This window comes from Scyliorhinus canicula, chromosome 6 (genome assembly GCF_902713615.1).
Source record: "Scyliorhinus canicula chromosome 6, sScyCan1.1, whole genome shotgun sequence".
Classification (NCBI taxonomy): Eukaryota; Metazoa; Chordata; class Chondrichthyes; order Carcharhiniformes; family Scyliorhinidae; genus Scyliorhinus; species Scyliorhinus canicula.
Window position 1 is genome coordinate 61,652,916 of NC_052151.1, and position 21,490 is coordinate 61,674,405.

Genomic DNA, 21,490 nt, shown 5'->3' on the forward strand with positions numbered 1-21,490 from the left:
ATGAGTGAAGTTCTTTCGGTTTTATGTGTATATTGGCAGTGAGGAAAATAACCATGAGGCTGGATTCTCCGCCTCGCGCCGCTGGTAGCGGACTTCCCAGTGAGGCGTGTTAGTGAAGAAAACGGGATCGACACCGGGCGCCGACTCATTTTGGATGCTCTGGCCCTCCACTGACGGCAGGTTGTGCACCATATCCTCTGGGTCCGCGTGGTTCTCTGGTTCTCTGGTCCAAGAATCATGTGGGCGAGAGTCACTACAGATATGAAGAAACATGTACCTGGCGCGGTGGATCTCACGGTGGGCCAAGGGACTAACTCCTTAGTGGGTTGCTCCCAAAGTCCATCCGAGGGTCACCCTCCCACCCCCAGAGTGCAAGACATGCACAACCCATCCCCACTAGACACTGCCCTTCCCATATAGACCCCGAAACAAAAAGACCCCCCCACAGAACCCCTAACTAAAGAGGCCCCCACAGCATCCCTAAATAAAGAGACCACCCTAACAAAGAGATCCCCCCAGATGCTCCCTAATTAAAGAGACCCCCCACAGACCTCCCCCGAAAAGAGACCTGGTAATGGTTTGTTGCGCCCTCAAAGGCCAGTATGTTCAACAACAGTTCATTATCTAACTATGAATTGGTGCTTTCTCACACCCTTTTTATATCACGTGGATACTTTTCTCTCGATTCAGTCTTCCATTTGGTAAACTTGATTCTTGTTTTTTTATGGCTCTTGTTTGGAACTAGTTGTTTCTTTCCCCAACACGCACATTGTGTGTGTCCCTTTTTTACCACAAATTTCTGCATTTTGTATCTTTGCACCAGCAGTCTGCTGCTGCGTGACCAGTTCTTGTACATCGGTGACAATTTCGAACCTGTGTCTGTGTTCAGGTCTCAGCCAACATTTTATGGATTCGAATGCTCAAACCTAATTGTTGGCCTTCCTTAGCTGCCAATTCAATAGAGATTTCAACTTTTAAAGCCTTCTTTAGACTTAAGTCGCTTTCTGTTAACAGCCTTCACTTCTTAAAACACACTAGTCTGTCTCTAATAGTGTCATTCAAGACAAGATACTTTTGGTTATTATGTCAGCTGCATTGCTGCATGTGTTATACATAATAAAAGTGAGAATTGAGGAGTCAAATGTTAGTTAGCACAACAAAAGTACTAATTGTCCTAGTGAATGCTTATTTTACAACATGATAAAGGACTTCTATTTAGCTAAATCACTTGACGACATTTTATAAATTTTTGCCTAGTCTAGCAGCAAACACAAGGCATAGTTGATTCTAATCATAATAATCCTCATTGTTCCACTAATGTGTTGTGTTAGAGAGATGAATAGCAGTCAGTTTGAATACTCCAACTTTATTATATCCAGAAACTATTTACTCCTTGATTCATCCTGTAGGCAGGTCTGAACCCTCTGGAAGCAGCTAGAGAGAATAATAGCCCAGAAGTGGCCCTTCTTCTCACCAAGGCACCACAGGTAAGGGCTCGTGTTAGTGTCAAGAGCCGTGATCATTATGGAAGCCGAGGTTGAATAGTGGAGATGGATAAATATTCTGCCACTTTGCTTAGTTATTGTTGAGAGCTAGGGAGTATCCATGTTGAACGTTCCTTCAAGCAGATTGAGAGAGTGGACTAGAGTCCACTTTGAAGTAATTCATTGCTTATAAAGCACTTCATCTGATATTAAATACATAAATGTCAATTTGTTCTTTGTAATTGTTAGATCACAACTGTATTGGTGGGGCAGTAGTTGTGTTAAAAATTGATATGAGATGAACCATTGTTAGGATTTTAACTTTGTGTTGATGCCTTTTGATGAGTATTTTAAAAAATGTTGCCAGGTTCTCAGTTTCTGTCGTGGGAGAAGTTTGAGGAAGAAGAGGGAAAAACTCAAGGAAGAACGAAGAGCCCAATCTGTACCTCGTGATGAATTGATCCAGAGTAAGGTAAATGAATCTCATCTCTTACATTATTAATCTGATAAAAACAGAGCTTGTGGATGTGGCTATTTGAGAAGTATTTTGATTAAAATGTTTCTGTTCCCATCTATTCCAAGTTAGCTGATCAATGAGGGCGTGGTGTGCATGATCTGCCTCAGCTGGCAAGGGGAAAAAGTATTTCTGGCCTATCACTATCTAGTGACCCTTTTGGGAAAGCTGAAGTTAGTGTAGGATTTGTGATGTTGCCACTGGAAGTAGCCTCCTGGAGCTCACAGACAGACATGCATCAGGAGTGGCAATCTTGGCGGATGGTTTAGTGGAACCTAAGCCAATACCTTTTGAAGAGCAGGATAAAATTAGGGAGAGGGTGCAGAGAGGAAAAATACTTACCAATTCAGTGTTGATAGTAAGCAGACAATCGTGCTGAACATTGATCACTGAAATCTGGCTTTGGGGTGCAAGATCAGCAAGATCAATTAAAGTTTTAATCTGAAATGGGCAGCATGGTGGTGCAGTGGTAAGCGCTGCTGCCTCACGACGCCGCGGTCCTAGATTCGATCCCGGCTCTGGGTCACTGTCCGTGTGGAGTTTGTACATTCTCCCCATGTTTGCGTGGGTTTCGCCCCCACAACCCAAAGATGTGCAGGGTAGGCGGATTGGCCATGCTAAATTGCCCCTTAATTGCAAAAAATGAATTGGATACTTTAAATTTATTTTTTTTTAAGTTTTAATCTGAAATATCAAAATAGAGTAATTGAGGAGACCTTAAGTTTGACTTTGATCTTAATTAAAATTGAAGAGCTATTGAATTTAGACAGGATGATTCCCTGTATTCAAACCACTATGTTCCTCTCAAACGTGTATTTGAAAAGCTGTGTACATGGTTTGCTAATCATTGTAATTCACTATGGAATAGCATTATTGCTGGACCTGTTTTCAAGTTTGGAACTCTGAGGTTATTGTTGAGAAAATTCTCTCTTCGAGGATTTGGGGTAATGAGACTGGGCTGCTGTGGTCCTGCAACACAGACAGATGACCTTGGGATATATGGGTGAAATACCCCCATTCTGATTCCATTCTCTTCTGGATGCATTGGAAGGAACTTCATAAATTGTAATCAGGTTGGAATAGAAGTTAAATCTTGACTGCATAATTGATTCCCAATGTATGGATTATTGCATCATCACAAAATAATTATATGAAATTACTGCATCATACATTGCGGCATCTATAAATACTTGAGCAAAAAATCATATTCAATTTAAAAGCACTGCAGTCCATTCCGTTCATCAACATTAATGTTCTGCGCTTTTGTAGCCGTTGTGTGAGGTAATTTGTTTATTTTAATAATACTCAGTTCTATGTCTACCTCACTAGTTTCACCCCTGACTCTTCTTGTGTATCTCCTGCAGTAGCTTCTGCTCCTGCCTCTATATGTCCACCTCAGGTGTGCTTTAAAGTTCCATCCTTGGTCAGCCTCGAGCACATCCTGTCCATTAGTAAGATCGTTCATAAGCATGGACTCAAATTTCATTTGCATGCTCACAGTATCCAGCTCTATCTGCTTGCTACCAGATTTGTCTCCATGGCCACCAGCTTGCTTGTCTGGCTTGTTTGTCCAATGTCAAGCTGCAGTTGAACAGGAATATTCCCAAATGTTATCTCAGCTACACCAAAGCCATGTTGTTCAACTTCTGCCGGAAAATTTCACCCAAAGTCCCTGATTCTATCTCTTGTCAGCTGCTCGTAAAGGTTGGATTCTCTCTAATTCTAAACTCAGCTTCAAACCTCACATCCTTGCCTCCGTGAGGGCCACATATTTCCAGACGAGCTGAGACAGGGCGAAGTCGGATGATGTTGCAAAGGTGAAGGCACAAGGTGTTAATGATGGTGCAAATATGAGATCAGAAACTCACCTCAGGGTCAAACGTGATATCAAGGTTGCAAACAGACTAGTTTAATCTCTGAACTGTTGCCAGGGAGAGGAAGAAGTGAAACGCTAGGGAACTGAGTCTGGGGCAGGGCATGGACCAATAACAATTTCTTCAGTCTTCCTAAATTTTAATAGGAGGAGATTCCTGCGCATCCAGTACTGAATGGCTGATAATTTAGCAAAAAATGAAGGAAAGGAGTCGAGTGATAGTGGTGAGGTCATCAGTGCACATGTGAAAACTAATGTTGTGCATTCAGACAATATTGCTAAGGAGCAGCATTTAGATGCGAACTAGGAGATTGACAAGGATCGAACCTTGGAGGACACAAGATGTAATGGTCAGGGAGTAGGCGGAAAGGCCATTCAAATGATACTCTGTTGATGATTGGATAAATAAGAATGGACTGTGTGTGAGAGCAGTCCCACCAAAGTGGACGACAGTGGAGAGGTATTGGAGGAGGATGGTGTGGTCAACTGTCTCAAAGTTTGCAGACAAGTTAAGAAGCATGACAAAGGAAAGTTTATCTTTGTCATGCTCACATAGGATGTTATTTGTCATTTGTATGAGAGTTGTTTTGGTCCTGTGGCTAGAGCCAAATCCTGATTTGGAGGGATTCAAGTATGGAATCCCAGGAAAGATGGGAATGGATTTGGAAGGCGACAACATATTCAAGGACTTTCGAGAGGAAAGGGATGTTGGAGATAGGATGGTAGTTTGCATGGATGTTTTTTTTAAAATTCCTATATGGGATGTAAGCATCACTGGCTAGGAGAGCATTTATTACCCATCCCCAATTTCCCTTGAACTGAGTGGTTAGCTAGGCCATTTCATGGGGCATTTAAAGTCAACCACATTTCTGTGGGTCTGGAGTCACATGTAGGCCAGACCAGGTTAAGGACAGCAGACTTCCTTCCAAAAGACATTAGTGAACTAGTGCGAGGATGGTGGGGTCAAACGTCTTCTAAAATCTGACTGGTCTGACCATGCCTCATGTCATCAACCTTTCTCTCAGTGCTGCTCCAAATCTAGTTTCAATTCTGTGAAGCGCTTTGGGATGTTTTATTGCATTAAGGTCCTATGTAAAGTTACTGAAACAGTCATCAATAATCTTTATTTATCATTTAATTAATGGGGGTGGGAGGGAGAGGTGGTCCACTATTGGCTTGCAGCGGGATCCTTACGCCGCTGTCAATGGGATTTCCCATTGATTCCACCCCAAAACTCAAGGCAGGGATTCACCGTCAGCGTGTCTGGAAGATCCCGTTGGTGAGAACAGCTGGAAAATCCCCTCCCCCCACCCCACGTGGTCTTTAGAGACACATTTTTTCCTCCTCCCCTCCCCAAAGAAAAAGTACTTATTGAATTTCCTCTATCTATAGTCAATTAAATCTTTCATGAGATGCTAAAATGTGGAGATGGTAATGACCTGGTCACTTACTCTTTTCTGGTCTGTAGCAGGGAAGTGCCTCAGTAGATGACGCCCACAGCAGTGAGCAAGGACATCAGAAGAAAAAAAATGGAGATGATTTAATCAGGGGAGCTACACCAGAACAGAAGAAAAAGTGGGAAAGAAAGAAGAAACAGAAGGAAAAGGTAATTTTAGTTTCTTAATATGTATCATTAAGAACAAACTAAGATAAATTAAGCAAATAGAGTCCAGGAAGTTATTGTAAAAGTAAATGAATTACCTATAAATACAATATTAATAGGGTGGCATGGTGGCTCAGTGGTTAGCATTGCTGCCTAACGCACTGAGGCCTTGGTTCGATCCCGGCCCCGGGTTACTATCCATGTGGAGTTTGCACATTCTCCCCGTGTCTGCGTGGGTTTCACCTCCACAACCCAAAGATGTGCGGGTTAGGCGGATTGGCCACGTTTAATTAGGAAAAAAATAATTAGATACTCTAAATCTATTACAAAAAGAAGGAGGGCAGCACGGTGGCACAGTGGGTTAGCCCTGCTGCCTCATGGCGCCAAGGTCCCAGGTTCGATCCCGGCTCTGGGTCACTGTCCATGTGGAGTTTGCACATTCTCCCCGTGTTTGCGTGGGTTTCGCCCCCACAATCCAAAAATGTGCAGGTTAGGTAGATTGGCCATGCTAAATTGCCCCTTAATTGGAAAAAATGAATTAGGTACTCTAAATTTATAATTTAAAAAAAAGAAGGAAGGAAAAAAATCCAAATTAATGATGGGGCTGGTAATTGCCGCATGAATTTTTGCCGAGAGTCATTACTTCTTAGGAAACAGTTACTTTCAAGGTCACATTTCCAACACAGACATCAATGAGTCTGTGTCAACCAAAATCAAACACTCACAGTGGCTACCGGATAATATCAGCCAGCACGCTGAAAACAATTTCCATCCCTTCCTAGCAAGCAATACTTTAAAAATTTGACATTATTACAATTTACAATGGCAGTCTAATTTACACATGGCATATTTTGATGAAGTGATTACTGCGAAGGATCCTGTACAGTATTTGAAGAAGTCATAGAAGTCATAGAACAGTACAGCACAGAACAGGCCCTTCGGCCCTCAATGTTGTGCCGAGCCATGATCACCCTACTCAAACCCGCGTATCCACCCTATACCCGTAACCCAACAACCCCTTAACCTTACTTTTATTAGGACACTACGGGCAATTTATCACGGCCAATCCACCTAACCCGCACATCTTTGGACTGTGGGAGGAAACCGGAGCACCCGGAGGAAACCCACGCACACAGGGGGAGGACGTGCAGACTCCACACAGACAGTGACCCAGCCGGGAATCGAACCTGGGACCCTGGAGCTGTGAAGCATTTATGCTAACCACCATGCTACCCTGCTGCCCATAAATTTAGAGTACCCAATTCATTTTTTCCAATTAAGGGGCAATTTAGCGTGGCCAATCCACCTATCTTTGCACATCTTTGGGTTGTGGGGACGAAACTATGCAAACACCGGGAGAATGTGCAAACTCCACACGGACAGTGACCCAGAGCCAGGATTCGAACCTGGGACCTCGGCGCCGTAAGGCAACAGGGCTATCCCACTGTGCCACCCTGCTGCCTACAAGAAGAACAGAGAAATTCAGTATCCTGGCTAAAACATATGTTTCAGCCAGTTTCACTAACACAGAATATCTGATCAGTAATCTTGGCCGGAGTTCTCCGGCCATTCAATGGCCGCGGGTTTCCCGGCGGCTTGGGATGGCTTCAATGGGAAATCCCATTGACAATGGAGGGAGACCGGAGAATCCCGCCCTTATTGCTATTAGTGGGATCTTACAGTACACAACTGGCTTCTGCGTTTCTCTCCATTTAAGAGGGACTGCACTTAGTGTTTAATGAGCTGTGAAGAGCTTTAACTAATTTCAAATTATAAAAAGCAGAAGTTATATGCAAGCTATCTTTTTATTTATAATAAGTAAAAAATGTGGGAGGCAAATCAATTTATCTGGCTCACCCTTCCATGACAGGTAGGTGACTTGTGATTATGGTAGTAGAATAGCAACCCAGAGGTTGAGTTCAAATCCCACCAATGCATTGTGTGAAATTGAATCTAGTAAATCTGATCATTTGTGGGACGAACACCGGACTGTAGCGTATTCACTTATGTCCTTCAAAAAAGAGCCTCATCCAACTTGCCTGGTCTGGTCTGGTCTGGACTGCATACAATCTGGCTTATTGCTGATGCTTCAGGACAATAAGGGATGGACAATAAATATTGCTTCCCCATTGTTCTTCATCACCCAGGAGCAAAGTTTTAATAAAAAAATAATATTTCCCCACCACTGTATCCCCTTGCCTCCTGAATGGCTGCGGAGTTATTTATTTCCAATTCACTAGCCTTTGCAGACGCATATTTTATGTATTAATGACTGTGAAGTAGTGATTCCTGACAATGTGCTTGTCTTTTCCTAGTTTGTACATTTTTGTCCTTTTGAAGTTTACAAATAGTGGAACGTCAGAGTGTTGCAGATTTTTGAGAACAAGTGAGCTATACTAGTTTAAAACACTGAGCAAAGAGCTTTATCACTTAAATAATGTGTTATTCCTTGATTTTGGTTTGAACTGTCATGTGAGAGTCCCTTTAAGAAAAGTGTATTTTATCAAATGGCTGCAGTGATGTCATTGTGTGGGTGGAGCCGGAATGTGATTCTGCTTTTTACTTTCATTTTGAGCTGGAAGCTCTTTTTGAAATGAAATGAAAATGAAATGAAATGAAAATCACTTATTGTCACAAGTAGGCTTCAAATGAAGTTACTGTGAAAAGCCCCTAACCGCACATTCCAGCGCCTGTTCGGTGAGACTGGTACGGGAATTGAACCGTGCTGCTGGCCTGCCTTGGTCTGCTTTTGGTCTAGCCCTGTGCTAAACCAGCCCTTTTGGCTCTGTGTTTTAGTTTTGCTTTCAGTTGGAGAGCTGCATTCAAACCAAGCAGATTGTCTCTCTCTGCATGATAAAGAATGTCTCCAGGTCACTTGATGATTTCCAAGTAATACCTGTTTCCGTAAGGAGTGCAAACCTACTGACTTTGTTAAAAAGTGTTTTGGCTTATGGATATTGTTAAGGAAGTTACTAAAGGTTACCTATCTTTTTAGGGGGTTATCAGGGTTGGTAGTTGATGAGATGTTTATTGTGTGTTTATAAAATGTTAACTGGATTCATAGAATAAACATTGTTTTTGTTTAAAAATACTTTTAGCTCTCTGTTGCATCACACCTGTAAACCAAAATCTATTAAAAGTTGTGAGTCAGGTGAACTCCATGATATACTTTGGTGTTCTCTAAACCCTGGCCCATAACAGAACATTAACTTATTTTATACAAAGTTGCTAAACACATTACTTTTCCACAGAGTTCTGCTCTTTCTGACCCTCCTCCATTGACAGACCAGCAACCTCAACAAGACAATGCACACATCAGGAAAAGGAGAAGCAAACATTGCTGCTGTTCACCGAGTCCACAGCAAACTCTTCTCCCTCATAATTTCCGAGCCTACCAGCTCTACACGTTATACAGGAACAAGGATGGCAAAATCATGCAGGTAAATGCACAAGGACACACTGCTTGACTGTTTTCCGTTTTATCACACAAACAATTTGGAATATATTCCAGAGTGTACTGACTACAGTACACTGATATAACTCATAGAACAAAAGATTATCACAAATTCATAACCTGAATAGTTTAGCTCAATCATCCCAACTTGAAAATTAGACTGTGTTCTTGAAATCATTTCCTGTTATCAATTATAGTTTTTATCTATAGTTTTGCTTTATGATGACCTTTTCATTCAGTTTAATTGATTGGTGTCCACAGTTTTGCAGATCCAGGAGATGAATTTTTATCCTTATGTGGTAGTCGGTATTAGGGGTATTACGGTACCCAGGTTGATTCTGTAAGACCATTGGTGTGGGAGGTACCTGAGACAGCAAGACCATTGGTGGAGCCTGCCTGCTGGTTCCGCCCAGTAAGGCGGAGTATAAAAGTCTGTGTCTCCCCAGCTGCTACATTCTGTACCTGCGCTGCTGGGGGAAACATCTACTCCAATAAAGCCTTCAATTGTCATCCAATCTCGCTTCTGGAGTCATTGATCGAGCATCACCTTGGCATATAATTGTAAGAAACCATTTTGTCATCAGTGCTCATTGCATATTTGGGCACAAATTGCACCTGTTTTTCTCTTAAATTTAATGGGAGAGGGCAGCACGGTGGCCTAGTGGTTAGCACAACCGCCTCACGGCGCTGAGGTCCCAGGTTCGATCCCGGCTCTGGATCACTGTCCGTGTGGAGTTTGCACGTTCTCCCCGTGTCTGTGTGGGTTTCGCCCCCACAACCCAAAGATGTGCAGAGTAGGTGGATTGGCCACGCTAAATTGCCCCTTAATTGGAAAAAATAATTGGCTAATCTAAATTTTTTAAAAAAGGAAGAAAAAAAATTTAATGGGAGGAAGTGTCTCCTGTACCGAAATTCAGAATAAACAGCTATCCCTCGGCAAGCTTTTATTCTTTGGCGTTGGGGAGGAAAGTTTATCAACATGTTAAGAACATAAGAACATAAGAACTAGGAGCAGGAGTAGGCCATCTGGCCCTTCGAGCCTGCTCCGCCATTCAATTAGATCATGGCTGATCTTTTGTGGACTCAGCTCCACTTTCCGGCCCGAACACCATAACCCTTAATCCCTTTATTCTTCAAAAAACTATCTATCTTTACCTTAAAAACATGTAATGAAGGAGCCTCAACTGCTTCACTGGGCAAGGAATTCCATAGATTCACAACCCTTTGGGTGAAGAAGTTCCTCCTAAACTCAGTCCAAAATCTACTTCCCCTTATTTTGAGGCTATGTCCCCTAGTTCTGCTGTCACCCGCCAGTGGAAACAACCTGCCCGCATCTATCCTATCTATTCCCTTCATAATTTTAAATGTTTCTATAAGATCCCCCCTCATCCTTCTATATTCCAACGAGTACAGTCCCAGTCTACTCAACCTCTCCTCATAATCCAACCCCTTCAGCTCTGGGATTAACCTAGTGAATCTCCTCTGCACACCCTCCAGCGCCAGTACGTCCTTTCTCAAGTAAGGAGACCAAAACTGAACACAATACTTCAGGTGTGGCCGCACTAACACCTTATACAATTGCAACATAACCTCCCTAGTCTTAAACTCCATCCCTCTAGCAATGAAGGACAAAATTCCATTTGCCTTCTTAATCACCTGTTGCACTTGTAAACCAACCTTCTGTGACTCATGCACTAGCACACCCAAGTCTCTCTGAACAGCGGCATGCTTTAATATTTTATCGCTTAAATAATAATCCCGTTTGCTGTTATTCCTACCAAAATGGATAACCTCACATTTGTCAACATTGTATTCCATCTGCCAGACCCTAGCCCATTCACTTAACCTATCCAAATCCCTCTGCAGACTTTCAGTATCCTCTGCACTTTTCGCTTTACCACTCATCTTAGTGTCATCTGCAAACTTGGACACATTGCCCTTGGTCCCCAACTCCAAATCATCTATGTAAATTGTGAACAATTGTGGGCCCAACACGGATCCCTGAGGGACACCACTAGCTACTGATTGCCAACCAGAGAAACACCCATTTATCCCAACTCTTTGCTTTCTATTAATTAACCAATCCTCTATCCATGCTACTACTTTACCCTTAATGCCATGCATCTTTATCTTATGCAGCAACCTTTTGTGTGGCACCTTGTCAAAGGCTTTCTGGAAATCCAGATATACCACATCCATCGGCTCCCCGTTATCTACTGCACTGGTAATGTCCTCAAAAAATTCCACTAAATTAGTTAGGCATGACCTGCCCTTTACGAACCCATGCTGCGTCTGCCCAATGGGACAATTTCCATCCAGATGCCTCGCAATTTCTTCCTTGATGATAGATTCCAGCATCTTCCCTACTACCGAAGTTAAGCTCACTGGCCTATAATTTCCTGCTTTCTGCCTACCTCCTTTTTTAAACAGTGGCGTCACGTTTGCTAATTTCCAATCCACCGGGCCACCCCAGAGTCTAGTGAATTTCGGTAAATTATCACTAGTGCATCTGCAATTTCCCTAGCCATCTCTTTTAGCACTCTGGGATGCATTAAGATGCAGGTTTAGCTAAAATTTAGCTTTACATAAAATTTCCCAATAATCAACTACTTACTAAATATAACTACTAGCATATCTCCCATTTAAAATGTTAATTTGGTTCATGCTAATGTGGGCTGGCAAAATAAACTCTGTCCAACTGAGTTGAATCTGATTTTTCTTTCCCTCTGTGTTATTGGATGTTGGCGAATGGGAATCATTTTTCAACCCTTCAGTAAAACCGATCAATGCCAGTGCGTTAAACTCAAAAGTATGATCTGTATTTTCCACAATCGTGAGCACTTGGAGCTCCTCCAACCTTACTAATAATTGATTATTAATTCAGGGTGATGTTGAATTTATGTTATTCTCCTGTTTTACAAAAGTATATAATTGCAGCCTCTCTTATTCAGAAGGTTTTTTGCTTCTTAAGATGATTCATTTCAAGTGATGGAAATTCCACAGCACATAGTGCTCTCTCCTTCCTTTCCGAGTTTCATCCTTTACTCTAGCATCAGGCTGGGTTTCAGTGTGGGCCTTGATCCTATCTTGATGTGTCCTTGACTATCCAATTGAATTGCTTGACATTGCTGATGAACTTCAGATTACTTGATGTTTACTTAACTTTGGCAAGGTGCTGGCCTCACAATAGAGGGCAGCTGCCAGACAGGGTAAAGCATGTGACCTTTGTTCTCTGAGTGATTATGCTGGGTTGCTCAGTGGCAAGAAGGATATTGCCAGAGGCTGAGACCCAGTCTGTGCCTTCCGATGAGATAGACTTGACCGTAAATGTGTAGTCAATAACTTCCTATGTTTATAGCTAAAAGGGGGCAGCACTTCGGCGCAGTGGTTAGCACTGCTGCATCACAACACCGGGACCCAGGTTCGATCCCGATCCCGGGTCACTATCCGTGTGGTGTTTGCACATTCTTCCCTTGTCTGCGTGGGTCTCAGCCCCCACTAACCAAAAAGATGTGCAAGGTAGGTGAATTGGCCACTCTAAATTGCCCCTTAATTGGAAAAAAATAAATGGGTACTCTAAATTTATAAAATAAAAAAACAAAAAAAATGTTTACAGCTAAAGGGGAGGGAAATTGAAGGACAGTACTGTATAAGCACGTAAAATTCTTGAAGTTCACGTTATTTCTTGGCAACCGTGAACACTGCTTCAATCGACTATCCAACAGAAATCCTCTCCTGTAGAAGAAGAGAAGAATAGGAATGTGTACAGCGTAGAGTTGGCAGGAGAAGGGAAGATACAGAGTGAGGCCACACGAGGTATAATAGTTCTTTCTTAATAAAGAATTGCACTTTTTTGATGTCCCTATAAGTCTCCTGAATGAATTAGAAATGTTGCAGGAAAAGCTGACTTGTACCTTGTACAAGACATCTTGTATCTAACCCTAACCCTGCTCTTGCCAGCTGTCTAACTGAATATCCTGCTGCTGCCTCTCATTCCTGCCAGGCTTCTCACTGCTTCAGATGATTTCATTGCTGCTGCTTCCGCACAGTGGGCTAAACAGCTGGCTTGTAATGCAGAACAAGGCAGCAGTGCGGATTCAATTCCCGTACCGGGCTCCCCGAACAGGCGGCGGTATGCTTTTCACAGTAACTTCATTGAAGCCTACTTGTGACAATAAACAATGACTATTTTTACTTTCTGGCCTTCCGGTCCCTAACGCTATGCCTAGGTGGATCCCTAGGAGTGGACGCGGCCTGCTGCGATTCCCGCACAGTGACCTGAGTCCCCTTTGGCGGCGGTCTCCTGGGCGACTGGGCCTGGATGGGCCCGACTGCTGCTCGAGTGTTCCAGGTACCGTGATGCCGCCCTATTCTGCCCACTGAACATCAGATGTAGAGGGGCTGGCCGCCCACCCCCAAGGCACCTTGCACAACCAGATTGCCAATTTTTCTGTTCTCAGTGCACAATACCCAGTTTAGGGTGACCTGTTCTCCAGTTGGTTCCTCAACATATTGCTCCAGAAAGGCATCCTGTACACACTCCAAGAATTTATCCTCTACAGTATTGTTACTGATTTGATTTGCCCAATCTACATGCAGATTAAAGTCAACCAGAATTACAAATGTTTCTTTATCGTGTGCGTCTCTAATTTCCGGTTAAATCCATTCCCAACATCACCACTGCAGTTTGGGGTTCTATATACCTTGCTCACTAAAGTTTTTTGCCCCTTGGTGTTTCTCAGCTCTACCCTTACGGATTCTACATTGTTGGAGCTCATTTTCTCCCTCACTATTGGGTTAATGTCCTCTTTAACCAGCAATGCAGCCTTTTCCTCTTCGTCTGTCCTTTCTAAATCCTGAATACCTCTGGATGTTCAGTTCCCATCTTTAGTCACTCTACAGCCATGACTCTGTAATCCCGACTATATCATACCCATTTACATCTCTTTGCGGGATTAATTCATTCACTTTATTGCGAATGCTCCACGCATTAAGGCACAAGCCTTGAGGTTTGTCTTTTTAACATTCCTTGTCCCGTTCCCATTATTTTCACTGTGGCCCTGTTTGATTCTGGCCCTTGATTTCTCTGCCTATCACTTTTCTTACTCCCCTTTCTATCTGTTATTATAGAGTTATAGAGTCACAGATGTTTATAGCATGGAAACAAGCCGTTTGGCCCAGCTTGTCCATGCCACCCAGTTTCTATCACTAAGCTAGTCCCAGTTGCCTGCATTTGGCCCATATCGCTCTATACCCACCCTACCCATGTCACTGACTAACTGCTTTTTAAAAGACAATCATACCCGCCTCTACCACTGCCTCTGGCAGCCCGTTCCAGATGCTCACCACACTCTGTGTGAAGAAATTTCCCCTCTGGTCTCTTTTGTATCTCTCCCCTCTCACCGTAAACCTATGCCCTCTAGTTTTGGGAAAAGATGTTGACCTCGCCCTGTTTTCTGTGAGATTTAACGTTTTGCAACAACTTACCATACGGTACCTTGCCAAAGGCCTTGCTAAACTCCATGTAGACAACATCGACTGCACTGCCCTCAAATACCTTCTAGATTATCCTTTCAAAAAACTCAATCAAATTTGTGAGACATGACTTTCCCCTTACAAAGCTATGCTGACTTTCCCTAATTAGCCCACCTATGCCTGTCTAAATGCCTGTACATCCTGTCCCTCAGAATACCTTCTAACAACTTACCCACTACAGAAGTAAGGCTCACCGGTCTGTAGTTCCTTATCCCTACAGCCCTTCTTAAACAAGGGCACAACATTTGCTACCCTCCAATCTTCAGGCCCCTCTCCTGTGGCTGTCGATGATTCAAATATCTGAGCTAGGGGGCCGGCAATTTCCTCCCTAGCCTCCCACAACATCCTGGGATACATTTGATCAGATCCTGGGGATTTATCTATCTTAATCCGCTTTAATACCTCCAGCACCTCCTTCTCTGTAATATGTACACTCCTCAAGGCATCACTTTTTATTTCCCCAATTTCCCTAACATTCGTACCTTTCTCAACAGTAAATACTGATGAGAAATATTCATTTAGGACCTCTCCCATCCCTTGTGGATCTGCACATAGATGACCTTGTTTATCCTTAAGAGGCCTTACCATCTCCCTAGTCATCGTTTTGCCCTTTATGTATCTGTAAAAGCTCTTTGGATTTTCCTTTGCCTTACCTGCCAAGACAATCACATGTCCCCTTTTTGACCTCCTGATTTCTCTCTTAACTCTACTCCAACAATCCCTATACTCTTCAAGGGATCCGCTTAATCCCAGTTGTCTATGCATGTCATATGCCTCCTTCTTCCTTTTGACTATGGCCTCAATGTCCCGAGTCATCCAGGGTTCCCTAGTTCTACCAGCCTTACCCTTAACTCTCAGAGCCATGTGCTCATCCTGAACCCTAATTAACACCCTTTTGAAAGACTCCCACTGACCAGCTGTTCCCTTGCCTGTAAACAGGCTCCCCCAATCAACTTTTGAAAGTTCCATCGAAATTGTCCTTGCCCCAATTTAGAATTTTAACTTTTAGGCCAGAACTATCATTCTTATAGTTATCTTAAAACTAATGGAATCCCTCACTAACACTTCTGTCACCTGCCCTTCCTTATTCCCCAAGAGGAGGTCAGGTTTTGCCCCCACTCCAGTCGGGCCATCCACATATTGAATGAGGAATTCTTCCTAAATACACTCAACAAATTTCTCTCCATCCAAACCCCTTGTGCTATGGCTGACCCAGTTAATAAGAATATAAGAACTAGGAGCAGGAGTAGGCCATATGGCCCCTCGAGCCTGTTCCGCCATTCAATGAGATCATGGCTGATCTTTTGTGGACTCAGCTACACTTTCCCATCCGAACACCCTTAATCCTTTTATTCTTCAAAAAACTATCTATCTTTATCTTAAAAACATTTAATGAAGGAGCCTCAACTGCTTCACTGGGCAAGGAATTCCATAGATTCACAACCCTTTGGGTGAAGAAGTTCCTCCTAAATCTACTTCCCCTTATTTTGAGGCTATGCCCCCTAGTTCTGCTTTCACCCGCCAGTGGAAACAACCTGCCCGCATCTATCCTATCTATTCCCTTCATAATTTTATATGTTTCTATAAGATCCCCCCTCATCCTTCTAAATTCCAATGTCGGGAAAGTTAAAGTCCACTACTATTACCACCCTATTTTTCCGGCAGCTATCTGTAATCTCCCTACATATTTGCTTCTCGATTTCCCACTGACTATTTGGGTACCTATAGTACAGTCCTATCAAAGTGATATCACCCTTCTTATTTTTCAGTTCAACCCATATAGACTCAGTGGCCGAACCCTTGGTTATGTCCTCTCTCTGTACTGCTGTGATGTTGTCCCTAATCAAAAACACAGCTCCACCTCCCCCCCCCCCCCCCCCCCCCCTTTGTTGTTATCCTTGTTTACTCCTCCTCTGGCTCCTTGATCCTATCCCCTTGCCATTTTAGTTTCGACCCTTCACAACCAATCTAGCAAATACTCCCCCTAGGGCATCAGTCCCAGTCCTGCCCAGGTGCAACCCGTCCAGTTGGCATTGATCCCACCTCCCCCAGAACTGGTCCCAATGTCCCAAAAATCTGAAACCCTTCAATCTCACACCATCTATTCAGCTAGTTCTACTCTGACTAACACATGGCACTGGTGGTAATCCTGAGATCACTACCTTTGAGGTCCTGCTTTTCAATTTATTTCCTAACTCCCTATATTCTACTTTTAGGACCTCATCCATTTTTTAACCTATGCCATTTGTACCAATGTGTACCATGACTACTGGCTGTACACCCTCCCCCTTGAGAATGTCCTGTGTCGCTCCGAGACATCCTTGACCCTATCACCAGGGAGACAACATACCATTCTGGAGTCTTGTTTGCGGCCACAGAAACGCCCTTAAATTGAATTCCCCGTAACTATTGCATTCCCATTGCTTTTTACTCTTCCCTATGCCTCAGAGCCAACCGTGGTGCAACACATTTGGCTGTTGCTGCGTTTTCCTGAGAGACCATTCTGCCCAACAGTATCCAAAACGGTACATCTTTTTTGCAGTGGAGTGACCACACTACCTGCCTAGTCCTCTTGCTCTGCCTGGTGGTTACCCATTTGCTCCCTTTATTGAAAAAAAATGTTTTTATTGGGATTTTTGTGGTATACAGAGCAACATACATTTGAGTACAAACGGAAAAGAATAGAAGATAAAGAGAAATATTCACACATGGGTCTGTTATTAACATCAGTCGTCTTAAATTATTCACAATAGTGATTACGGTTTGATGTTTTTCATTTTCTAGTAGGTTTTTGATTCTGGCTGGGTCCCCTATTCCTCCTTCCTCTTTTCTTCCTGCCCCCCCCCCCCCCCCCCCTCCTCTCCCGGTCATCTGGCGTGCTTTCTTCCCTCGTCTGTTCTTGTACCCTGCTCTAGTTACGCTGATTTGATGCCGTGTCACATGCTATTTGTTGGGCATGGTTGGATTCCATGTCGCTTTGTTCTGCTCTCTTCACCCCCCCTGCCCGCCCTTCTTGCTGTATCGTGACTATTCTCTCCTGTTCTTTGGCTTATTGGCTGTTGGCTACAAACAGGTCTTGGAACAACCAAGTGAATGGCTCCAATGTTTTGTGGAAGCCCTCTTCCAACCCCTGGATGGCGAATTAAATTTTCTCCATTTGGAGAAATTACAATAGGTCGGTCAGCCAGTCTGCAGCGTTGGGAGGTGCTGCTGACCGCCAGCCAAGCAGGATTCTCCAGCGTGCAATTGGGAAGGCAAAGGCAAGGGAGTCGGCCTTCCTCCTGATGAATAGAACTGGCTGTTCCGAGACCCCGAAGACTGCCGCTCTTGGGCATGGCTCCACCCTCATCCCCATCACCTTGGACATTGCCTCGTAGAAGGCTGTCCAGAACCCGACAAGTCTGGGGCAAGACCACAACATGTGGCTGTGGTTGGCCAGGCTTCCTTGGCACCGTTCACATTTGCCCTCCACCTCTGGGAAGAACCTGCTCATTCGGGTTCTGGTTAAGAGAGCTCTGTGTACCACTTTTAGCTGCATTAGACTTAGGGCAAGATTCTCTGCAAATGCGGAGAATCTTAAAGGCTGCCGTGGGACAGGCCGTGACCCACGGCAGCCTTCACGCCCACTTCCGGGGCCAATTCTCCCCCCCGGGCGGGGCTAGGAGTGCGGCCCCATGCGTCACGGCGGCACGACCTTGACGACAGTCGTCAAAGGCCGCACGTCAAGCGTCACGCCGGCTGACGCGGCCAATGACGTCGGCGCACATGCGCAGGTTGGACAACGCCAACCCATGCATGCGCAGTTGGCGTCTTTTCCCTCAGCCGCCCCGCAAGACGTGGCGGCTTGATCTTGCGGGGCGGAGGAGGGAAAAGAGTCCATCCATTACGGACGCACTGCCTGCGATCGGTGGGCACCGATCACGGGCCTATTCCCCCTTGGCACGGCCGTGGTACTGCTGTGCCAATCGGGCCCCCAGATGCATCTGGCACCCGTTTCACGATGGCAGCGAGCAGGTGTGTTTGCTGCCGTGTTGAAACGGGCGTGAAGGCCCGGCCGCTTGGCCCATCGGCCTCGGAGAATCGCCGCTCGCCGTAAAAAACGGCGAGCGGCGATTCGTGGCGCGGGTCGGGCGTTGGGGGGGGAGAATAGCGGGAGGGCGTGAAAAATGTCGGGAGGCCCTCCCGCTATTCACCCACCCAGCGTGGGGGGCGGAGAATCGCGCCCTTAGCCTTGTGCATGTGGAGGTGGAGTTTACCCTGTGCAGTCCTTCACTTCAGAGTCCCCACCCTATTTCAAGTCCCCAGTCCTCCTCCCATTTCTCCCTCGTTTTGTCCAGTTGAGTGGTAGCCCCCCTCCCCCAGTAGTCGCCCATACATGTTGCAACAGCTCCCTTTCCCTAGGATGTTTGCATCCAGTAGGTCCTCTGTCACCCATTTCCATCCTGCCTGTCTTAGCCTGCAGTGCGACCACCTCTCTATGCATGCTGTCGACGGTGCTCTCAGCCTCGTGACTGCTCCATAGTGTTCCCAGATACTGCTCCATCTCCAAAACATGTGCTTCCAGGAGCTGCAACTGGATCACTTTCTGCATGCATGCTGGCCCCGGGCACTGGAAATGTTCCTGATTTCCCACCTGGAGCAGGAGGAGCATACTACGGCTTTGAGCTGTCCTGCCATGACTTTTCTCTTTAAAACTTTTGGAAGATAATTAAAATCAAATAATATCAATTGCTCAAGGGACCTCTTTCCATGATTCTCATTACTACATAATATAGCCCTTACAAACTACAAACCACAAAATAAAGGCCTCACAAATTATAAGTGGCAAGTAGCAAATATCCATCCAACCTTACTCACTCAATCAGCTTCTTCCACTTTCCCCACATCACTTTTGAATCCTGACACACCTCAGGAGCTCCAAACACCAAGCTCGCACTCTGATTTCTCACTGCACTCTCAAGTTGTTTTCAATTTCCCAATAATCAGCTCTCTCCCTTGTCGCCTCTACTCCAGGTCAGGGTGCTGCTCAAGCTTGTGGTATCTCTTCACTGGTTTGTGAGTCTGTAAAGATAGTGCTGGGGTAAAGGAATAATGTGAATTTGAAGGGTTGGTTTGTATTTGTACTGTGATCTGTCCAACCTTTCTGTCTGATTAATATAGTGGATTTTTTATTCTTATATGTGTTAAATGTTCATCAACAGACACCTGAGAATTCAGCAACTTACTTCCACCGTTTCTTTAAAATGTTGGGATCTATCAAGCCAGGTTTCACTCTGGGATCTGACTTGTGCAGTTAACATGAGCCGGGATCCCTGCAAGCCAATGCCCCTAAGGGAAAGAGTGGTCTGACTGGAATATTATCGGTGCTCTGTGCTTGCAGAACATATGAATGACTTCAATAAATAATTTCCAGCCTATACATAACTGAAGGCACCCATTCCCAGTGCTGCCAAATTGCAGATAAACTTTCCAACTTCAGGTCAGAAAGCTGTGTTTCCACAAATATCATTGGATATCAGCAAACAAACATCTGTGTGGATTTCCCAGCAGCTTGATTTGCAGACTTCCTAACATGATTTTTCATGTTGAGCAAATAAGAAAATTGTTCACATAACGTTAGGTTCGCTCTTCTAATTCAATGAAAATGTTTGTTTAAAAATATATTTTTTTGTATGTGTGATATAAACTCGTCATCAGTATCGTGATGGGTATCTCCATTTGTGAAGCTGGCTTTTATTTATTTGTTAGTCATGCAACATTTGATTAATAAATCTTATGGGGTATCATAATATCTGCCATTGCAACCACGTTATTATAGTTTAAAGAATAACATCCCGAAGTTCACCGGATAGATCATTAGTGTGGGAAATGTTAGGTCAAGTGACCGAGGCACAGTCAAAAGGGCAGGCTTTAAATCGGCTTTTAAAGATGGAGAGATTTTGATTTGTGAGGAGAAAAGTGCTTGAAGAGTGCGGCACTCAGGGAAAAACCAGGGAGAGAACACAGTGCCCAATAGTTAGGGGAAGATAGGGTATGGCTCGCATGTTGCTCAGGAAGAGATTGCCGGAATGAGGTGAGACAAGGCACCGGAGTGATTTTTAAAAAATAAACATTTTATTGAGGTAGTTATGGTTTTATAGCAACAACAGAAGAAACAATGTACATACAAATATAAATATTGTCCAAAAAGCCGTCTTCCTCTCTCACACGTCCCATCTTTACTAACACCCTACTCTAAACCCTAGCCCACCCCCCTTATGCTGACAGTTAATTTCCCCCAAGAAAGTCGACGAACGGCTGCCACCTCCGAACGAACCCTAACATTGACCCTCAAGGCGAACTTGATTTTCTCCAGACAGAAAAATCTAGCCATGTCAGTGAGCCAGATCTCCGACTTCGGGGGCTTTGAGTCCCTCCAAGCTAATAATATCCGTCTCCGGGCTACCAGGGAAGCAAAGGCCAGAACGTCTGCCTCTTTCTCCTCCTGGATTCCTGGGTCTTCTGGCGCTCCAAAAATCGGAGTGATTCTCCCGTACCCGGCGGGGTGGGGGGTCCCGGCAGGATGGAGTGGCGTGAACCACTCCAGCGGCGGGCCGCCCCAAAGGTGTGGAATCCTCCGCACCTTTAGGGGCCAAGCCATCATCTTGAGGGGCTAGGCCCGCGCCAGAGTGGTTGCTGCCCCGCCGGCTGGCGTGGAAGGCCTTTGGCACCACGCCAGCCGGAGCCGAAGGGACTTCGCCGGCTGGCGGACGTCCGCGCATGCGCGGGAGCGTCAGCGGCTGCTGACGTCATCCCTGCGCAGGGGTGGGGGTCATTTCCGCGTCGGCCATCGCGGAGGCTATGGCCGACGTGGAAGGAAAAGAGAGCCACCACGGCACAGGCCCTCCCGTGGATCATTGGGCCCCGATCGGGGGCCAGGCCACCGTGTGGGCACCCCCTGGGGCCAGATCGCCCCCCCCCCCCCCCACAGGACCCTGGAGCCCGCCCGCGCACCAGTCCTGCCGGTAAGGGAGGTGGTTTGATTCAC

The 21,490-nt window shown here is 44.9% G+C and overlaps 1 protein-coding gene across 6 annotated transcripts in view; it reads left to right on the plus strand.

Annotated features, from left to right (window-relative positions):
* Nucleotides 1–21,490, plus strand: part of ankrd6b (ankyrin repeat domain 6b) — a 287,955-nt gene that overhangs the window by 241,880 nt on the left and 24,585 nt on the right. For 5 of the 6 annotated variants that reach the window (XM_038799352.1, XM_038799354.1, XM_038799356.1 and 2 more), the window contains exons 10-13: nt 1,410–1,487; nt 1,852–1,956; nt 5,340–5,477; nt 8,726–8,914. In XM_038799352.1, coding sequence (XP_038655280.1) covers nt 1,410–1,487; nt 1,852–1,956; nt 5,340–5,477; nt 8,726–8,914 — 510 coding nt within the window. The remainder of the gene's footprint in view (nt 1–1,409; nt 1,488–1,851; nt 1,957–5,339; nt 5,478–8,725; nt 8,915–21,490) is intronic. The other variant, XM_038799357.1, reaches the window with a different exon arrangement.